Source organism: Chrysemys picta, chromosome 1 (genome assembly GCF_011386835.1).
Source record: "Chrysemys picta bellii isolate R12L10 chromosome 1, ASM1138683v2, whole genome shotgun sequence".
NCBI classification, from domain to species: domain Eukaryota; kingdom Metazoa; phylum Chordata; order Testudines; family Emydidae; genus Chrysemys; species Chrysemys picta.
The window spans coordinates 272,664,014-272,683,188 of record NC_088791.1 but is presented as its reverse complement, the minus strand read 5'-3'; the positions used below and the strand labels follow the sequence as shown (position 1 = coordinate 272,683,188).

The window sequence follows — 19,175 nt, the reverse complement described above, 5'->3', positions numbered from 1 at the left end:
ACAACGAAAATGGAAACATGAAACATTCCCCCATCTTGGGTTTTCTACTATCATATCAAAACTAAGATTAGAATCCACTCTGACTCCAGACAAGAAGCATCACACACAGTAATCCATTTCAGTACCCAGTAAATGCCAGTGAATCCTTACAAGTTAATCCTCCTCAATAAGAGACCATGGCAAGTCAATCTAGTGAGTCACTGACCACTCAAGGAAAGCCATAGAGATTCTGGCCCTGAAACATCTACTGCTTCTTTACTAATCCCACAGATCCCCATAATTCTTTGATAACCGCAAGAAAGAATGAAACTTGAGAGTTTGTTGCTGTATTCTGTGGCAAGGTGGGCTGGTGCTAAAGTAGGGAGGTGCATGTCATCTATCACCCTACCATAGTTTGGGAACCTTGTTGCTGAAAATCCATCAATTATGTCCTGCACATTGCTGAGGGAAACGATTAATGGCCTTACACACTTGTATGACAATGATCACCACTGTGGATTTTCCAGCTCCAAAATGGTTTGCTACTGGTCAGTGGGAAATCAACATTGCAAGGTTCCAGAGTGTGATGGCCACTTGCTTCTCCACTGTCAATGCATCTCTTTCGCATCCAGAAGTTCTGCAGTCAGTGCTCATTGCCACGAACTTGTCTTACAATGTGATCCCGCCAGTCAATGCTCATTTCTTGGGCACAGAAGTGGCACACCTCCATCTATAACTGCTCCATGAACACAACAGCCTTGAATTGTTTTTAATTGTCATGTCCCCGCATTGTTGGAGAATTTCCTGCAGGTCTGCAAGTACAGGAGAAGCATGAGTTCTGTATTTGCAATGTTCATGAGAACTGATAACTCTGCAGGCTCCATGCTCCTTGTCAAAGATACTGGATACTGAGAAGTGCCATGCAGGTTTGTGGAATCCAAAAAAAAAAAAATATATGGTATATGGATGACATTATGGGATGGAGAAAGTTGCATGCTGGGAACTTGACCACTAGCTCCCAGAGATGACTACATGACTCATTTCTATTCCACATTGTGAATCCAGATGCAGCATGTGACACACTGGGTTACCTACCCATGGTGCACTGTTCTTTGCATCGACACAAGCACTCCTAGTTTTATGTACATGCAGGGCTGATGCAAGCAGCCAAATATGCACATACACAAGTGACATACTAACTTTGGTAGCTGTACGCTGATGTAACTTGTGTCAACCAGAGTTTGTAGTGTAGACATGGTCTTAGATACGGCCAATATGCTACAGCCCTGTTAATCAGGAGTCAGGCCAAGACATGGAACAGAGCACACTGGTGACTCTACAGAATGATCTCCTGGTCACGGGCATAGGTCAGACAACTCTTTGCTGGACACCTACAGTATTTGATACAGCTGACCATGCAATGTGCTCCTTTTATGCCACTCACCCTGAGAATAAGCGGGGATTCTATTCCCCAGCCTCCAGAACCCTTATCTGTGGGTCCTTAAGTCACTAAGGGAGATCATGAAATAGCAGGGACTAAAATGTGAGCAATATGCAGAAGACATCCAGTTCTACTCCACATGCACATAAGATGCAAGCAGCACCTCTCCACACGAGTTTTCCAAGGAAAGGGCCTGTCTGCAATCAGCAAGTGACTTAACTGCCTAGAACTGAATCCAGAAGAGCTTAAATCAGGGGTTCTCAAACTGGGGATCGGGACCCCTCAGGGGGGTCACGAGGTTATTACATAGGGGGTCGCGAGCTGTCAACCTCCACCCCAGACCCCGCTTTGCCTCCAGCATTTATAATGGTGTTAAATATATAAAAAAGTGTTTTTAATTTATACGGAAGGTCGCAATCCGAGGCTTGCTATGTGAAAGGGGTCACCAGTAAAAAAAAGTTTGAGAGCCACTGGCTTAAATTAAGGTACTGATGATGGGATTAAAAAGGACTCCAAAAAAACTTGCCACCGCTATAACATCACCCTCCACCCTACTCTTCTGCTTTGGTGTTTACCTCGATTTCTCATTTCAATACATCCAAACAGCCACAGTCATACAAAATTCCCTAGTCTATTCATGGTTTCAGAGTAGCAGCCATGTTAGTCTGTATCCGCAAAAAGAACAGGAGTACTTGTGGCACCTTAGAGACTAACAAATTTATTAGAGCATAAGCTTTCGAAGCATCCAAAGAAGTGGGCTGTAGTCCACGAAAGCTTATGCTCTAATAAATTTGTTAGTCTCTAAGGTGCCACAAGTACTCCTAGTCTATTCATGGATATCAAGACAAATGCCAACGCCAGCCAATTTTAAATTTAGCCACAATGATTCATTCACCCCTGGCCTCTAGGCATGATTTTTGTAACTCCCTGCACCTAAGAATGAAACCTTGAATCTAAAAAAACTACAGATAAACACAGGACACTAGAAAAAGTCCTCCACTCTCCGTAGTTGCTTCCCCATTGAAAACAGGATGAAATTCAAAGTTACGGTCCTTATCTTCAAATCTCTCCATTGTCTGGAGAGATTTGATCATGACCTCCCAAAACAGCTGTGTTCCACTGAGACAACAGAATTATCAATGTCAAGGGTGAAACTCATGTACGCAGAAAATTACAAATGGGAAGTACAACTCTATGGGCCAGAAGTCTTGACCATATGAACACCATTGTCTTTAGATTAAGATGCAACACACAACTCTTTGGTTTAGCCTTCCTGTATTAAACACTAATCTCTTCTCTGAACCCACAAAATAGAGTCCAATTTCTGGAGACAAAGGGAGAGATTGACAGAATTAACAATACGTTTGTGTATAATTTATAATTTTGTGAAGTACTCATAGCACAGTGATGGGTGCCAGAGTAAGAATTTACACAGATCAATCTTGTAAGCACCATACTGAAGTCCCGAGATGGAGGAGATTCTGAAGCTAGTGTATACACATCAGTGCTTTCAAATATCTTGTAATCCTACAACGACTGAAGGCAGAAAAGCTTTGTACTAATGGATGGTAAGCAGAAATGGCTGCCAAGTGCACTTAACAATAGCAAGACTGTCTTGGCTTTTTTTTTTTTTTTTTTTTGGCAGTTCAAGAATGTAGGAATTGATGTTGACAAAAGGTGACAATTTGACAGCCAAGATCCATAGTGAAAAGCTCATTCATTTTAGAACACTACATTTTCTTGTAAATGCCTTTTGAGAGCATAAAAATATGTTGTGCCCTTCCTGAGAACACCTTAATTTCTAATAAGGTACCATGATCCAAGCAGCCCAATGATGACAGAGAATTTGACCTTACTCTTAAACAGAAGATTCAGAAATACAGGAAGAATTAGAGACTGATGACAGGCCCAGAAAATCTGAATACCAGAACTGATACACAGAGGGAATCCAGTAAAGTATCTCTCATTGTTAATATTTATATTTCAGTAGAACCCAGAGGATCCTGATCAGCACTGGAGCCCCATTTTACTAGGCACTATACAAACGCAGAAGTAGACATAGCCATTGCTTCAGGCATCTTGCAGACTTTGTGGAAACAGGGATAATGGAAGATAAACTTTATAGAAAGTCCTGAACCAAATCAAACAGGAAGACATCCTTCAGGAAAACTGAATCCCTCTTCACTTAAGCCATGAACAGGATATACGTTGTGTGGTCCTTGAAACACCAGTCTCTTTACCAATCACTCCACTTTCTGAATAGAGACTATACTACCAAGTCTTTTAGGGATCACAATGCCACTTGTGACTCAGGCTATAAGAATGCCTTTCTCTGACAACTTGAGGGCTATTAGATAAATCTGAACTTAATACACCAGTCCTAAAATATTACTGCTGAGCAAGGAAGGCAATGTGATTCCTTGTTTCCTCATATAATATTGGAATACTGTAAACTGCACAACATATCCTCCTTTTGCCTGAAGGAGGAAAGACTTCAGAACCACTCATACTGATTGAGACACTAAAACACGTAGTTTTCTTTTCCAGAAATTCCAATCATCATGCTTGTGATCTACTCCAAATATTTGGATTCAACAGTTATGTGGCCATGTAATTAAGCATACAGGCACATATTTGATATAATGTGTATCTTACTGGTCTCTGCAATTTAGAAACGTATTATAGATGCAGCTGGTTGCACTGTAAACAGTGAAGGTGGCTTGACACTTTGTATTATAAGAACCTGTTTTCACGTAGCTTTTAACTTTCCCAATTTTTAAATGGTCAAGATGATATTTCCCATGCCAGAGGTCTGCCCTCAAGCTAACTTATTTGGGAAAGTTTCTTTTTATAGATTGCAAATAATTTTTGTTCCCCAAGACTACCTCCCTGTTGAAATTCATATAAAAAGCCTCTCAAAATCTTGCAGTACAAGATCCACACATATTTCTCATATGAAATGTAAATAAAAGTGACAGTATTTTTGCCGCAATAAGTATTTCAGAAGTATACGTTTTACAACCTATCATCAAGGCATTACAAGGCCATTTGGAAAAGAAAAATGCTGTAAGGAATTAACAGTATTGTCTCAGCATTAGTTAAAAAGAGGCCTACAAATGCCAATTTTCTTTTTGGTTATAGAAATTATTTTAACAAAAGGGAATTGCCAGAAATAGTTTACACAGTGCAAGTGAGAGCACCAATAGGAAAGCATATGTTAGCCAGCAAGGAAGTAATAACACTGGTCTACAATTTTTGAGAAGTCGTCTGCTTCAGAGATAAAATGTGCTATTTATTATGTATTTTGATGTGCTGAATTCAAATATGACAAAACAACTGATTGGCTATTGTTTCTAAGATATTTAAGTTTTTACATTTTATGTCTATGTATATTGTGTAGAGAGTAGAGTTTTAATCATAAATTGTAAACCTAGGTCTTTTCATGTGTTTATGGTTGCTTTACATGATAATATTTCACCTGTCCTGTTTATGTAACACTTTAAAAATCAGCAAAAGGGTTATATAAATAAAATTGATTATGAAACAAAAGGCAAAAAACTTATGTACACAATTTAGTCCTATTCAGTGTCTACTCGGCGCTTCTTGGCTTGTCTCTTGTATTCATTAAATGGAGTATCTCTTGTCACTGTCCAGCAATAGTCTGCAAGCATTGATGGGCTCCATTTGCCCTGATAGCGTTTCTCCGTTGTTGCAATGTCCTGGTGAAATCGCTCGCCGGGCTCGTCGCTCACTGCTCCGCAGTTCGGTGGAAAGAAATCTAGATGAGAGTGCAAAAAATGTATCTTTAGTGACATGTTGCAACCAAGGCTTTTGTATGCCTTGAGGAGGTTTTTCCACCAACAACCTGTAGTTGTCTGCCTTGTTGTTTCCGAGAAAATGTATTGCCACTAACCGGAAGGCTTTCCATGCCGTCTTTTCCTTGCCACGCAGTGCATGGTCTAATGCATCATCTCAAAGAAGTTCACGAATCTGAGGACCAACAAAGACACCTTCCTTTATCTTAGCTTCACTTAACCTTGGAAATTTTCCAAGGAGGTACTTGAAAGCTGCTTGTGTTTTGTCAATGGCCTTGACAAAGTTCTTCATCAGACTGAGCTTGATGTGTAAGGGTGGTAACAAAATCTTCCTTGATTCAACAAGTGGCGGATGCTGAACACTTTTCCTCCCAGGCGCCAATGACTGTCGGAGTGGCCAATCTTTCTTGATGTAGTGAGAATCTCTTGCACGACTATCCCATTCGCAAAGAAAACAGCAGTACTTTGTGTATCCACAGTCTGCAGACCAAGCAAGAGAGCAACAACCTTCAAATCGCCACAAAGCTGCCACTGATGTTGGTCATAGTTTACGCACCTCAAAAGTTGTTTCATGTTGTCATAGGTTTCCATCATATGGACTGCATGACCAACTGGAATTGATGGCAAAACATTGCCATTATGTAGAAAAACAGCTTTAAGACTCGTCTTCGATGAATCAATGAACAGTCTCCACTCATCTGGATCGTGAACGATGTTGAGGGCTGCCATCACACCATCGATGTTGTTGCAGGCTACAAGATCACCTTCCATGACGAAGAATGGGACAAGATCCTTTTGACAGTCACGGAACATGGAAACCGTAACATCACCTGCCAGGAGATTCCACTGCTGTAGTCTGGAGCCCAACAGCTCTGCCTTACTCTTGGGTAGTTCCAAATCCCTGACAATGTCATTCAGTTCACCTTGTGTTATGAGGTGTGGTTCAGAGGAGGAGGATGGGAGAAAATGTGGGTCCTGTGACATTGATGGTTCAGGACCAGAAGTTTCATCCTCTTCCTCTTCCTCGTCTGACTAAAGTGAGAATGATTTTGGTGCACCAGGAACCGGCAGTCCTTCTCCGTGGGGTACTGGACGTATAGCTGATGGAATGTTTGGATAATGCACAGTCCACTTTTTCTTCTTTGACACACCTTTCCCAACTGGAGGCACTATGCAGAAGGAACAACTGCTGGTATGATCTGTTGTCTCTCTCCAAATCATTGGCACTGCAAAAGGCATAGATTTCCTTTTCCTGTTCAACCACTGGCCAAGATTTGTTGCACAAGTGTTGCGGCATATGTGTGGGGCCCACCTCTTGTCCTGATATCCAATTTTGCAGCCAAAATAAAGGTGATAGGCTTTCTTAACCATAGTGGTTATACTGCGCTTTTGTGATGCAAAAGTCACTTCACCACAAACATAGCAGAAGTTATCTGCACTGTTCACACAAGTACGAGGCATCTCTGCTCACTTTGGCTAAACAGAAATGTGTCCCTTTGCAAAATCAAACACTGACAAATAAGAGAGCACGACACTGTATGATTTCTAGAGCTGATATAGGGCAATTTGTTCAGCAGAGTGATGTAAGCTTCGTTATGATTGCATCATCCATGACTTCTAGGAATAACATGATGCAATTCATATCATGTATGACGCAATACCAGCTTCAGATTGCATCATTCATTGTTTTGCCTAAAAAGCAAGTACTGTCCAAACCCAGTCATAGATTTCTTCATAGATCCAGTCAAAGATGTATTTTAGTCATTTCTGGTTTAAATTGAGATCCCTTCCCTTTATAACTCACTTATCCTCCGCCATTCCCAAATCAAGGGTCGTATATACTGACCCAATAGCATATCTTGACAACTAGAGCCAATCAACAATTTTAAGCATCATTTTCGTTCTCAGTGACCCAGAATTAGTAAAGTTTGACTACATTTATTTCAGAAGCATTTTGGCTGTAGAGCAGTGTAATCAAGATGCAAGTTAAGCATAACAACTTCTTCAGTTTGCTGAAAATCTAGTATTTTGCATATTGGTAAGCACTTGAATTATGTGAAATTTCTTTCACAGCTTTTATGTACACTCCTAGTACATTTATGAAAGTACATTTATTTTCCTTAACACTTAAAAATGTATTGTTTCAGAATGTATGCAATTTCCATGTGGTCTGCTCAGTGTAACTACAGAAAGACATGTTATCGATTGTCAGCACTGCCCAGCAACTGTAGTTAAAGAGCAAGCTATATTCCATCTTGATACACACACTATCAGCAAAACTTTCAGTTAATTTTTAGGTTTCAGAGTAGCAGCCGTGTTAGTCTGTATCCGCAAAAAGAAGAACAGGAGTACTTGTGGCACCTTAGAGACTAACAAATTTATTAGAGCATAAGCTTTCGTGGACTACAGCCCACTTCTTCCGAAATAAATAAATAACAAAATAACAAAATAAATTTGTTAGTCTCTAAGGTGCCACAAGTACTCCTGTTCTTCTTTTTAGTTAATTTTTAATTGCAGACAATTAGGCCACATAAACTTATGGTAAAGAAAAGATTACAGTATCTTATAAATATATTCAATAAATAAATATTACACATTCCAGAGCATTTTAATTAATTATTAATTAGTAATCCTGAATGGAACATAAATTTGCTTAAAAGTAAGTGATATGAAAATCAGACTCTTTTTTTTAAAGCTGATATGACTATTTTTCAAACCAGCCTTTCTAAAAGAAATGCAGGCATATATTTTTGTACATGGCGCATTTCTTGAACAAATTCTATTTACATATAGTTTTTGTAATGGAATTTTAATCTCAGGACAAGAGTTAATCTACAACCTTTTAAAACAACTATTAGAGAAGAACATTGTTTATCTCAAGTACATTTAACACTTTTGTTAATATTAGGCTATTTTTAACATGCTGATGTTCCTTTAAAGAAAAGAATAAGTAAGGACAGCTTTAGCCTTTCTTTATAAACACCCACAGCACCATCTACAGACACAATTTTAAAAATGCATGCTAACAAAAGTTACCTACTGCAAATATATAAAATATCAGGTGACAATACCCTTTAAAAATCTTTACAGTACATCAGCAGCTGAATGATCAAAATGGAAGACAGCCAGAATGGCATACTTCTGAGTACTGTCCAGAGACTGAAAATGTGAAGCATCCCTGCTAAATGCCCTAAGAGCAAACATTTGTAGTGTTGTTATAGCCAAATTGCTCCCAGGATATGAGACACACAAGGTGGGTGAGGTAATATCTTTTATTAGACCAACGTCTGTTGGTGGAACAGACAAGCTTTCAAGAGACAAAGAGATTGCCCTCAGGGCTGGAAAAAGTAATCAGAGTGTCACAGATAAATGCAAGGTGGGACAGATAGTTAAACATAAGCATTAACATGTTGCAGGAGACCAGTTAAAGTGAAACGGACAATTGTTTGATGATATCCCATATGGGTTCCACTGTTTGGTGGTTGGTGGGTTGCGTTTTTTCCGTACTGAAGCCAGCTCCATTGAGGTACTTGGGTGGCCAGTTCCATGATACGATCTACTTCTCTGGTGGAGTGTCCTCCTTTGGTGAAGGCAGTTTTAAGTGTGTTAAAAGTTTAAGTGGGCTTTCTCCTCAGAGCATATGCTGCAGTAACTGAGTGCCTGGCTGTAGATAACAGATTTTTTGGTGTCTGGAGTGGTTCCTGGATCCAGGGAAGTAAGCATGGTGATCCCTGGGTTTCTTGGATATAGATGTCTATAGTTAAACTTTCACAGAAAAATGATAAAAGACAAAAACACCCTATCATCTGTGGGCGAACACTTTTCACAAAGCAATCATTCTACACTGGATCTCTCGGTCCTCGTCTCAAACGAAACCTGCACAACACCATCACAAGATGAGCCTGGGAAGTTAAATTCATAACTTTGCTAGATACCAAAATTCAGAGGCTTAGAGACACTGGTTTTAGGACTCGTTACACCAATGTGCAACCTATGACTGCACAGGTGTTAATTGCCCACTGTCCTTTAACTGGTCTCCTGCAACGTGTTATGCTTAATCTGTCCCATCTTGGATTTATCTGCTACACTGATTACTTTTTGCAGATTTGAAGAAGAGCCTTGTGTAGCTCAAAAGCTTGTCTCATCCAACAACAGAAGCTATTCCAATGAAAGATACTAACTCATCCACTGCCAAAAGGCAAGGGGCTGCTGCTCTGCAGTAATGCAGCCCCACGTCTGCCAGCACCCAGATAGCCGATGACGGCTACCAGTCATACTGCACCGTCTACTGCCAAAAGGCAATTAGCTGCTGCTGTGTAGCAATGCAGTACCACGTCTGCCGGCACCCAGATGACATATGGTGACGGTGAGCTGAGCGGGCTCCATGCTTGCCGTGGTATGTTGTCTGCACAGGTAACCCAGGTAAAAAGGCGTGAATCGATTGTCTGCCGTTGCTCTGATGGAGGGGGAGGGGCCTGACGACATGTATCCAGAACTCCCCGCGACACTGTTTTGCATCATCAGGCATTGGGATCTCAACCCAGAATTCCAATGGGCGGCGGAGACTGCGGGAACTGTGGGATAGCTACGTAAGTCGACACTAGCCTCGGTACTGTGGACGCGGTCCGCCGACTTCATGCACTTAGAGCATTTTATGTGGTGACACAAACAATCGACTGTATAAAACCAATATCTATAAAACCGGCTTCTATAAATTCAATCTAATTTCGTAGTGTAGACATACCTTAAGAGAAAAGGGTTGTGTACTACTTACCAAAAGAAGATTTTTTTCAACTATTTTAATTGCACAACAGATTACACTGTAAAGTAACATGCAAGTTAAGCAAAATATACTAAATGAAAGAAAATATACTATAGTAAATAGAAAACAAACATACTTCAAGTTGCAGTTCTGTGTACTTTCTTCTTAGTTCAGCCACTTCTTCACCAGCCTGCATCTTCTTGTACAAATCAAGCTCAGTATCCAGTAATTCCTTCTGCATCTAAGAAATTGTCAAGGTGAAGTTACTAGTTTATACATTCCTTACTCCTAAATGGGGAAAACACTCCGCTGATAATGACCAAGGTTTTGATGGCCCAGAACAACACTGCTAATAGTGGGAAGTCGTGACTGGCTATTTTAAAAATAAGCAGGGCCTCCAAGTGAGTTAGATGACTCTTAAGGCAACAGAAAGTTTCCCCTTTCTTTCTGTACATGGAAAAAAGAAATGCAGAAACCTGAGCCAAGCACAGAAGAAAAGGGTTGGGAATCTAGATGATGGGCTTTTCATTTTTGGCTTATTAAACTGTATTATTCTTGTTACTTAGCAGGAGTACTTGCTACTATGTTGGGTATTGTGAGCAGCCTCCAAAGAACAATGCATGAGGTTAGGGGGTTAAGGCTGGAAGGTTAAACTAAGTGTTTAATAACGGGAAGTCTCCAAAAACTTTATGTTGTCATTGCCTCCAGTACTGATTTAACAGCCAACCATGATAATGGAATTTGGTGTTTCTTCTTTTAAAGCAGGAATTACCCCAGTAATGGGTTGCAACTTGTGTGGTGATGGGAAGATCCCCAAAAATCTAAAAAGTTCTGCAAAACATAAGTCAGTACATTTTAAATGACAATGAATACACACGCTAATGGCTAGCTCTTTTAACACAAGAATATTTTTGTGATGTGAGAACGTCAAATGATAGTTCACTGCAGACTAAGGCAGGACACAAGTATGCACAGTAGACTACTAGCACCTCTGCTAATAAAAGTCAGCCTCTCTGTGTACGTAGCTTTTCCTTCCAGAACACAGTATATGAACCATTAAAAAAAAATGTTATAGACAGCATCAATTGCAAGTACCCATGCACACAAATCATGACGAAATGTGTCACTGAACTGAAATCCACACATATTGGCTGCAATTTCTAAGGTCTGAGAGCACAACTGAGTTTCATATGCGCATGCTGCATACATCAGTCTTCACTGGAGTTTGCTTCTGATTAAGGGGTGATTTTGAAACATGGATTGGTTTTGTGAAGAGGACCATGTCCAGATGTTCCAAATCATGCCTCAAAGAAAAAATAAAATGCACAAATAATGAAAATAGTTTCCAAAGTTGCAGGTCATGCGGTGATTACCAAATTGAAAAACAGTGCTTTTGATAAATATTGTTTTGCAGGTGTATCAGCAACATGGCTGTGTATGTCCAAAAACAACTGCTTTCAAAACTTATGAAAAGTGATTATTTACCAATTCAAATTCCTTAGTCAGAAACTCAGGGGTTTCATAACTTCTGAAGTTTCTTAGGTATATTGCTGATGCTTCTATTGAAGATTCTTTTGTAAAGCCACAGAGGGTCCTGTGGCCCCTTTGAGACTAACAGAAGTATTGGGAGCATAAGCTTTCGTGGGTAAGAACCTCACTTCTTCAGATGCAAGTCATCTTGTCATTTTGTAAAGCCGTGCAACTCCCTCAAGAAGAAAATAATTACTCGACATATCAGGAGAAAAAGATTTCCACATTCAATGGGAGCAGTGTATTGTAATCTGCTTAGATTGCACCAGGGCAAGAACAAGTGAAACTAATGGCCTGGTCACATATATGCAATGCATTATGCTTTCAGGACTTCATACACTACCAAGCTTTAATTGTTCAAAAAATGCCTGAAAACCTGTGGCCAAGACCTTCATGAAGCTGTCAAAGTAGTGAACTTCACCTAAGGCTACACAATGAATGCTGGTTCCCCCTTCCCCCGCCTCCAATTGCTCAGATAACACAGGTTTATTCTACCACCTTGTTCACATTACAGCATTCTTACAAGGCAGACTGCTAACTTTTCTCTCTGAGAGAAGAGTGGAAGTGCATGTTTTCCTTCAAGATGCAGTCTCTCCTTGCAAACGTCTTCAATAATTGTCTTGTGTGAAAAAGCTTAACCTACCTTGCAGATATCTTTGGGCACCTAACAAACTGAACTACTCGCTTCAGGTGTGGAATATGAATGTTCTGTCCATGTAAAACAGAGTAAAAACATTCAGCAAAAAACTTGGAAATAAGTCCTCTTGAGCTGCTTCATCTTGTTTCAGTCTTCAAGGAAAATGAGGAGCCAGTCAAGCACTATGAGAAACTGATAATTAAGTATCCAATCTTATTTCAGACCTACTTGTAGGACTAGCTTCTTAACTGCTTGCAGAACTCACTGAAACAGTACAAGACAAACTGACAGTTCTCCTGTAATAGGATTACAGGTGAACTGTCAGAATATTATAATATAGTATAATATATTATAATATTACAAGATTTTATATTATAGTATATAGTTATTATATTATAGTGTAGTATATTATAATATTACAGGATATTTTCTAGCCAGGAATTCAGTAGATTTTGGCTGTTTTCTAAAGCTTTAGTCAAACTGTTTTACAGCTGCAATAACAAAAAAAGAAATTCCCCGAAAGTGCTGGTATCAACCATCTAACAAAAAATATTTAAGACTATTTCTGCAATTCAACTTCATTGAACATCTTTCATCAGCAACACAATTCAATTGGACAAATATTCTTGTAATTTATCTCCATAACTGAGATCACTTTCCAAAACCTCAGTTATTTCTGGTATGAAAAAGTTCATCCTCTGGTTGGGGTAGGAGGTTTTGGGGGAAGGGAGGTCATAAAACATTTCTTGATCTGAAAGGGGTCGTCAGCTCCAAAAAGATTAGGAAAACCCTGTTCTACAATTTCTATCCAAGAACTAGCGCCACCAAATTAATCCTTTTCTTAATATAGCAGTCTCAAGGAGTTTAATAGAAAGAACTCGGGTGAGAACTAAGATGTGTTTTGGAAGTAGTCATACAGAAGCGCCAGTCCAACTGCCAGTCTCAATTATTATTTTATAGTTACTATTTTTCATTATCATCTGCCTATTAAGTAAGCCTGCCTTATATTTTCTCAAATATGATTGCAAATTTAAAGCTGATGACCCTTCCTAGAATCCAGTCTGAGGTGAAGTCATGAAGTCTTTGGAGTAGCATCCCAAAACTAAAACTTTAGAAGGGAGAAAAACATTCCAAAGGACTGGCATTCTGAACAAACTGGGACAGATAAAGACTGGCTGTGGTCTTCCAGAGAAGTATCTGGTAAAACACTCTGCACTACACCATAAGTATTTTTTTTAAAAAAACCTTCCCTGTTTTTTTTTCCTGTATGTTTTTGTGTCTGTTAGTAGGGTAGAACAGAAAATGTGTGATTTATTTGTTTAGAATAACATGTTTAGAGGATCATTTTAATTCCTTAATATTGTTACTTTTCCGGGGCTTTTAAAATTGTTCATTCACTCTAATCTGGGACTGAAGATAGTCCTAGAGACAACAAAATATCAGGGTCATAAAAAAGTCATGTAATTGGGTCAGAAAGCAAAGGTTTACAAATCAAGTCTAACTCTGGAAACAACCAAAGGGAGTAATTAGCCTTCTGTAGCAGCAAAGAGAAAAATCACTGAAGAGAAAATTCTCTCCCAGCGAAAACCTCATTATGGCCAGTGAATTAAAAAGACTGACAATGAATACACTGACATTGTCTCCAATCTAAAAAGTATGGCATATGTGACAAGTTCACAGTGAGAGATCAATACAGTACTATAATGGCCCACCCAAATGACAATTTAGTTGATAGCACTGTATAACACAATCAAAACATGAAGGGACACCAACTTAAATCTAGTAAGTTTAAGTAGTTATTTGTTTCTTATTCTAAATCCAACCCTTACAGTGAAAGTTTCCTTTTGTTTAAAAAAATATTCATCCCCGCCATTGCTGCTTGAAAGACCCACAATGAAAAGGAGAACATGACTGACTATTCAGGAGAAGCAGTGAAACTAACTAAGTGCTGTCAAAGGTAAGAGAAAAGAAAAAAAAAGTAAAAAATATTTTTCTTCTGATATATTTCAGATTATGTACTAAATTTAGGTATACAAGTAACAATACAAGGTAAAAAACAATTTCAGACAGCTACCTGGATAGCATCCCTTTACAGTGAGGGAAACAAATAAAATAAACTTACTTACTGGTAGACTCAAAGTGGTGGAATTTTTTTTAACTGAGTGGCATCAGCACATGATGCAATTGTATAACTTATTAAAAAACAAACAGAAATTGAGTACCTGAGCCTTAGTTTTCAAGCTTTTCAGAGGAGCACCTCCAGATGAGACACCTTTTAATTCATCCTTTAACTTGGTAATGCTATTAGTCAAAGTCTCCAGTGTTTTCATTATTTCTGCTTTGTCTTCTGACTTCATCATGGGTTTGTTCTTCTCCAACTTTGAAATCAGCATCTGTCCAATTTAAAACAGTTTTATTATAGGTGGGAGGATTAATGTATCTAATATTCTAGATATGTTGATTAAAATGCTGTAAGAGAAAACAGACTTGGCTTTCAAGATCAACATGGTTGTTTATATAGTTTATATTCAGGTAAATGGGTATATTTAACTATTACTTTTTGTAATGATTAATGAGAATCTTATTAAGAGGGAATTCAAATTCTGCAACTGAGTTCAACATGCCAGAAAGTTTTTCAGGCATTCTACCCCACCTAAATTATGACTTTGCCTTTCACCTTCTACTCCTGATTGTTCTATGTATCTTTTCTTGTGCTCGTGTGATGAATAAAGTGGGGGGATAGCTCCCTTTGATGGACACCCAGCCAGCCAGTTAGCTGTAAAATCCCTCTTGGTAGCTGTTCTCTACTTGCTTTACCTGTAAGGGGTTAAAAAGTGCCTCAGATAAAGAAAAAAAAGTGAGCACCTGACCAAAAGAGCCATTGGATTGGATTTTTGGTGTTCTAAGACAGTAGTTCTCAAACTTTTTTTTCCACGGACCACTTGAAAATTGCTGAGGGTCTCGGTGGACCACTTAATGATCTTTCCAAATGTTGTTTGTACCATTAGCTAACTATTGTAAAGCGCTTTGCATAAAAGCGCTATGTATAAAAAAATAATAAACAACTTTTTTTGTTCTACAAATAAAAGCACACAACTCTCATTTTCATATCAGTAATTTTACCTTTCTAATACGATGGATGTGCCCTCTCTCCCCCGCCACGGCAGCCCCTGAGCTGGCGCTGGGAAGGAGTGGGGTTTCTCCCCCGCCACAGCAACCACAGAGCTGAGGCTGGGAAGAAGGGCCATCTCTCCCCAGCAGCCGCAGCCCTGGCACTGGGGAAAGTCACCTCTTTCTCTGGCCGCTGCAGCCCTGCACATCCCAAATTCCCCCACCCCCCTTCTTACCCCACTGCCTCCCTCCCACCTACTCTCTATTCCCCCAAGGGCAACCACCTCACCTTACATGTGCGTCTTTCTCCAGGGTCCAGGCACCTAATTAGAGGAGCCACGCCTGCACGGCTCCACTAATTAGGTGGGTGGCCTTCATTCTCTCATGTGCGGCCACCCAGACACACACCTTAGAGGGAACTATCTGCGGACCACCGGAATGGAGCTCGCGGACCACAGTTTGAGAACCTCTGTTCTAAGAAGTTGGTGCATGTTGTCTGTGCATGTTGTTTGATTAGCTGATAGCCACAGCTAATTTACTTTGTTTGCTTTCTCAGTTCTTCCGGGGGGCAGGGGGGGTGAAAGGGCTTGAGGGTACCCACAGGGAGAAGTTCCCAAGTGCTCCTTCCTGGGTTCAGAGGGGTTTTTTTGCATTTTGGTGGTGGCAGCGTTTACCAAGCCAAGGTCAGAGAAAAGCTGTAACATTGGGAGTGTAATACAAGCCTGGAGAGGCAAGTATTCATTTTTAAAATCTTTGTGGGCCCCCACTTCTGCACTCGGAGTGACAGAGTGGGGATTCAGCCTTGACAGCTCATCTCAACAGCTCTTAGGGGCAGGAACTGTCTTTGGCCATGCCATTAGTACAAAAATAGGTGTTTTCTTAACTTGAGTTATCTAAGTCAAGTTAAAATCCTAGTGAAGACAAGACAATTTGTAGTTTGCAAATGAGATAGTAGGTCAAGTTAAAGACTATGGGGAAGACTAATCTAACTCAACCTGCTAACTCACGTAAAAGCTACGAACTGCTTACATTTTTACCAGGATTGTAACTTAAGTTAGCTAACTCAAGTTAAGAACACACCATTTTTTCATACTGAAGACAAGGGTTAAGTCTGTTTCTATGTAGTGCCATACGCATCACTGATGAATGTCAGGGTTTAGATTTTATATCCTATTACCTCAGTTTTCCTGTAGATCAAGGTTCCATCCATAATGAACATGCCAGTTTCTACCACCTTCAATTTTAACCTCAAGAACTCATGTTTGTATCTACTGATTCTGTATTTGAAAACAACTATTTTAGATAAAAACAAGTTCAATTTGATCACTAGTGTCTAGTCTGCAGTAAATATAGCTTAAAAAAAAAAAAGATGTACTCCTGGTTTACAAATAGACTCCCTTTCAGCCTTCCCAACAGCAATGGAAAATGATCACATGGGGAAGTGTGATAATGCAGGAAGTGTCAACACCAAGACCCAGGGCTTAGCAAAAATGACTGTACTCAGGCTTTCATTTTAAAGCATTCCAAGTCTGGCACTGGCTGAATTTATGTTTCCCATGAGTGCCTGTAGGGGGTATTTGATGGGATCTGTACAAAAGTAGACTGCTCGGGGTAAAGTTTCCAGGCGTACTTGTCATCTTTGCATGTCATGATCAATTGTGAGGAAAAAGATGCAGCAATCAGGTTAAACTGTATTAGAATTTTTTGCCCCAAGCACAGGGGATAGTTCAGTGGTTTGAGCATTGGCCTGCTAAACCCAGGGTTGACAGTTCAATCCTTGAGGGGGCCACTTGGGGATCTGGGGCAAAATCAGTACTTGGTCCTGCTAGTGAAGGCAGGGGGCCGGACTCGATGACCTTTCAAGGTCCCCTCCAGTTCTAGGAGATAGGGTATCTCCATTAATTAATTAATATCTTGGAACCACTATCCTAAAATTTTCAAAGCTGAAGGAAGGAATCAAAGAAAATGATCCTTCTTGAACAAAGAATACACCATTAGAAAAATGTGCCGAAGTGCTGAGGAGCAGTGCCAGAGCACTTGAGTACCAACAAAAAGCAGCATCAACGAAAATGCCCCAAGGCACTAAGAAACATGGAAGTGCCAACAAGAAAAACTTAGCATACAGAATACAGAACTCCAATATACCGAGCAACTGGAACAAAATGCCAAAACAATTCTGGAGACAGTCCCCCCACCCCAAAAAAAAAAAAAAGAGCAGACAGACTTGGCACTTCAAAAACAAGTAAACCATGGTATCAATAAAAGCACAACAGCATTTCTTCCTCTCTCTCTTTACAGAGCTGACTGCAAGGAAGGACACCAGGAACAAGATACCCTAGAGAACAAGGCTGGCAAGATGGTCAGAAGCAGCAACAGCTGGAAGTCCATATGGGATTCCTTTGCTGAACACAATCAAGAAGGAACTGGTTAGATGGTTCTAGAGATTGAGGGATCAGCAGTGCATGATAAGGAAAACACGGGCAGCTCAAACACTGGCCCCCACTAACAAAAATCTTAGAGATAAAAGAATCCCACACCGTCTAATGAGGTAAGCATGAGAACCAGCAGTCAGAACACTGTGTGATACTGACCTCTTTTGCGCTGAGATTTATGGATGAAAAGCACTAAAAGTTAGTGGTATTATATATTTACACACCAATAATTGCAATTTATGATTATGACAAACTATTATAATGATTTTACAACTCATAATGTCAACTGTTACTTCTATTATCTCTGCAGAAAGCTCCAATCACGGAGCATATAAATATTTTACCTTTTGTGTTTCAATGTGCTTTTCTAAGATCTCCTGTTTTTTCTTTCTCACATCTTGTTGAAGTCTGAGTGTTTCCTAGGGGCATAAAAGTAAATTACAGAAAGTTCCTAAGATTTTTGGAATCAAGAATTCGTCAAGAGAATTTTCTGTCACTGAATAAACTAGAATAATCAGTTTGCCTACTTTAGTAAGTGATTACAAAAAGAAATTCTGACAAAAATAAATTCTAGTAATAGAAATAAGCTCACCTGATGTACAAAAAGAGGGTTAATCAAAGCTATCCTTAGGGATGTATCATCAAACATCAGGGTTAGTGATAAGTCTGATAACCAGACTTAGTTAAATAGATGCCAGGAAAGCTTCAAACTTTGTTATCACTTACCTAGGACTAGGGTAACCATTTTACAGATCACTACTCCAGTGTGAAAAGCAGTCTATTTTATTACCACATTACCAGAGGAATTTTGGTATTCTTTGAAATGCAACCATGATTTTATTGCAAAAGTTCAGATATGTAAAGAAAGTATCCTAGAAGCAACCATATGTTGAGTCCTACAATAGATTAGCTATATTTCATAGTACAGTCTCAGGTCACAAAAATCAAAAGTTCATAGGAAGTTTTTAAAAAACTTTGATAACATCACCAAAAGCTTCCTACCTGGAAAGTAACCTTATTATGATTGGCTAGTATAACTTATAAGAAACATAACTCTAAGTTTTAAAAGTGGAATCTTGCCACATATTCGTGAATATAGAAGTATGAAATGTAAATTTGTCCATTGCAGAATTGTATTACTGTATTTCTAAAATACTGTACTTGGAGGAGGGAGCAGAAGAGATGCCAGAGCTTCTATTCAGCTTCTCCTGCTGCTGCTGGAAAGACAGCAATCACTTCCTGCTCTCAGGCACGGAATGGGAGCAGAAGCTCATGATTCAGCATATTTTCAAGAAGAGCTTAGGGATTTTATACAAACCTAGTTGTTGAGGGGGAAGAAGGAACATAAAAATCTACCTGCATTTCTGAGTCAGCATTTCCAAGCCAGCCAACAGCTGGGCTCAGACTGCAAGGTGAATTACCTTATACAGAATGCAAATATGTCCACGGCTACCAAACACTAATATTA

At 39.5% G+C, this 19,175-nt stretch overlaps 1 protein-coding gene across 1 annotated transcript in view; it reads right to left on the bottom strand.

Annotated features, from left to right (window-relative positions):
- RBM26 (RNA binding motif protein 26) overlaps positions 1–19,175 on the bottom strand; it is a 103,138-nt gene that overhangs the window by 31,349 nt on the left and 52,614 nt on the right. The window contains exons 16-18 of the mRNA XM_008178530.4: positions 18,052–18,126; positions 14,387–14,557; positions 10,134–10,238 (exon numbers count right to left, since the gene is read on the bottom strand). Of these exons, the coding sequence (XP_008176752.2) occupies positions 10,134–10,238; positions 14,387–14,557; positions 18,052–18,126 (351 nt within the window). The remainder of the gene's footprint in view (positions 1–10,133; positions 10,239–14,386; positions 14,558–18,051; positions 18,127–19,175) is intronic.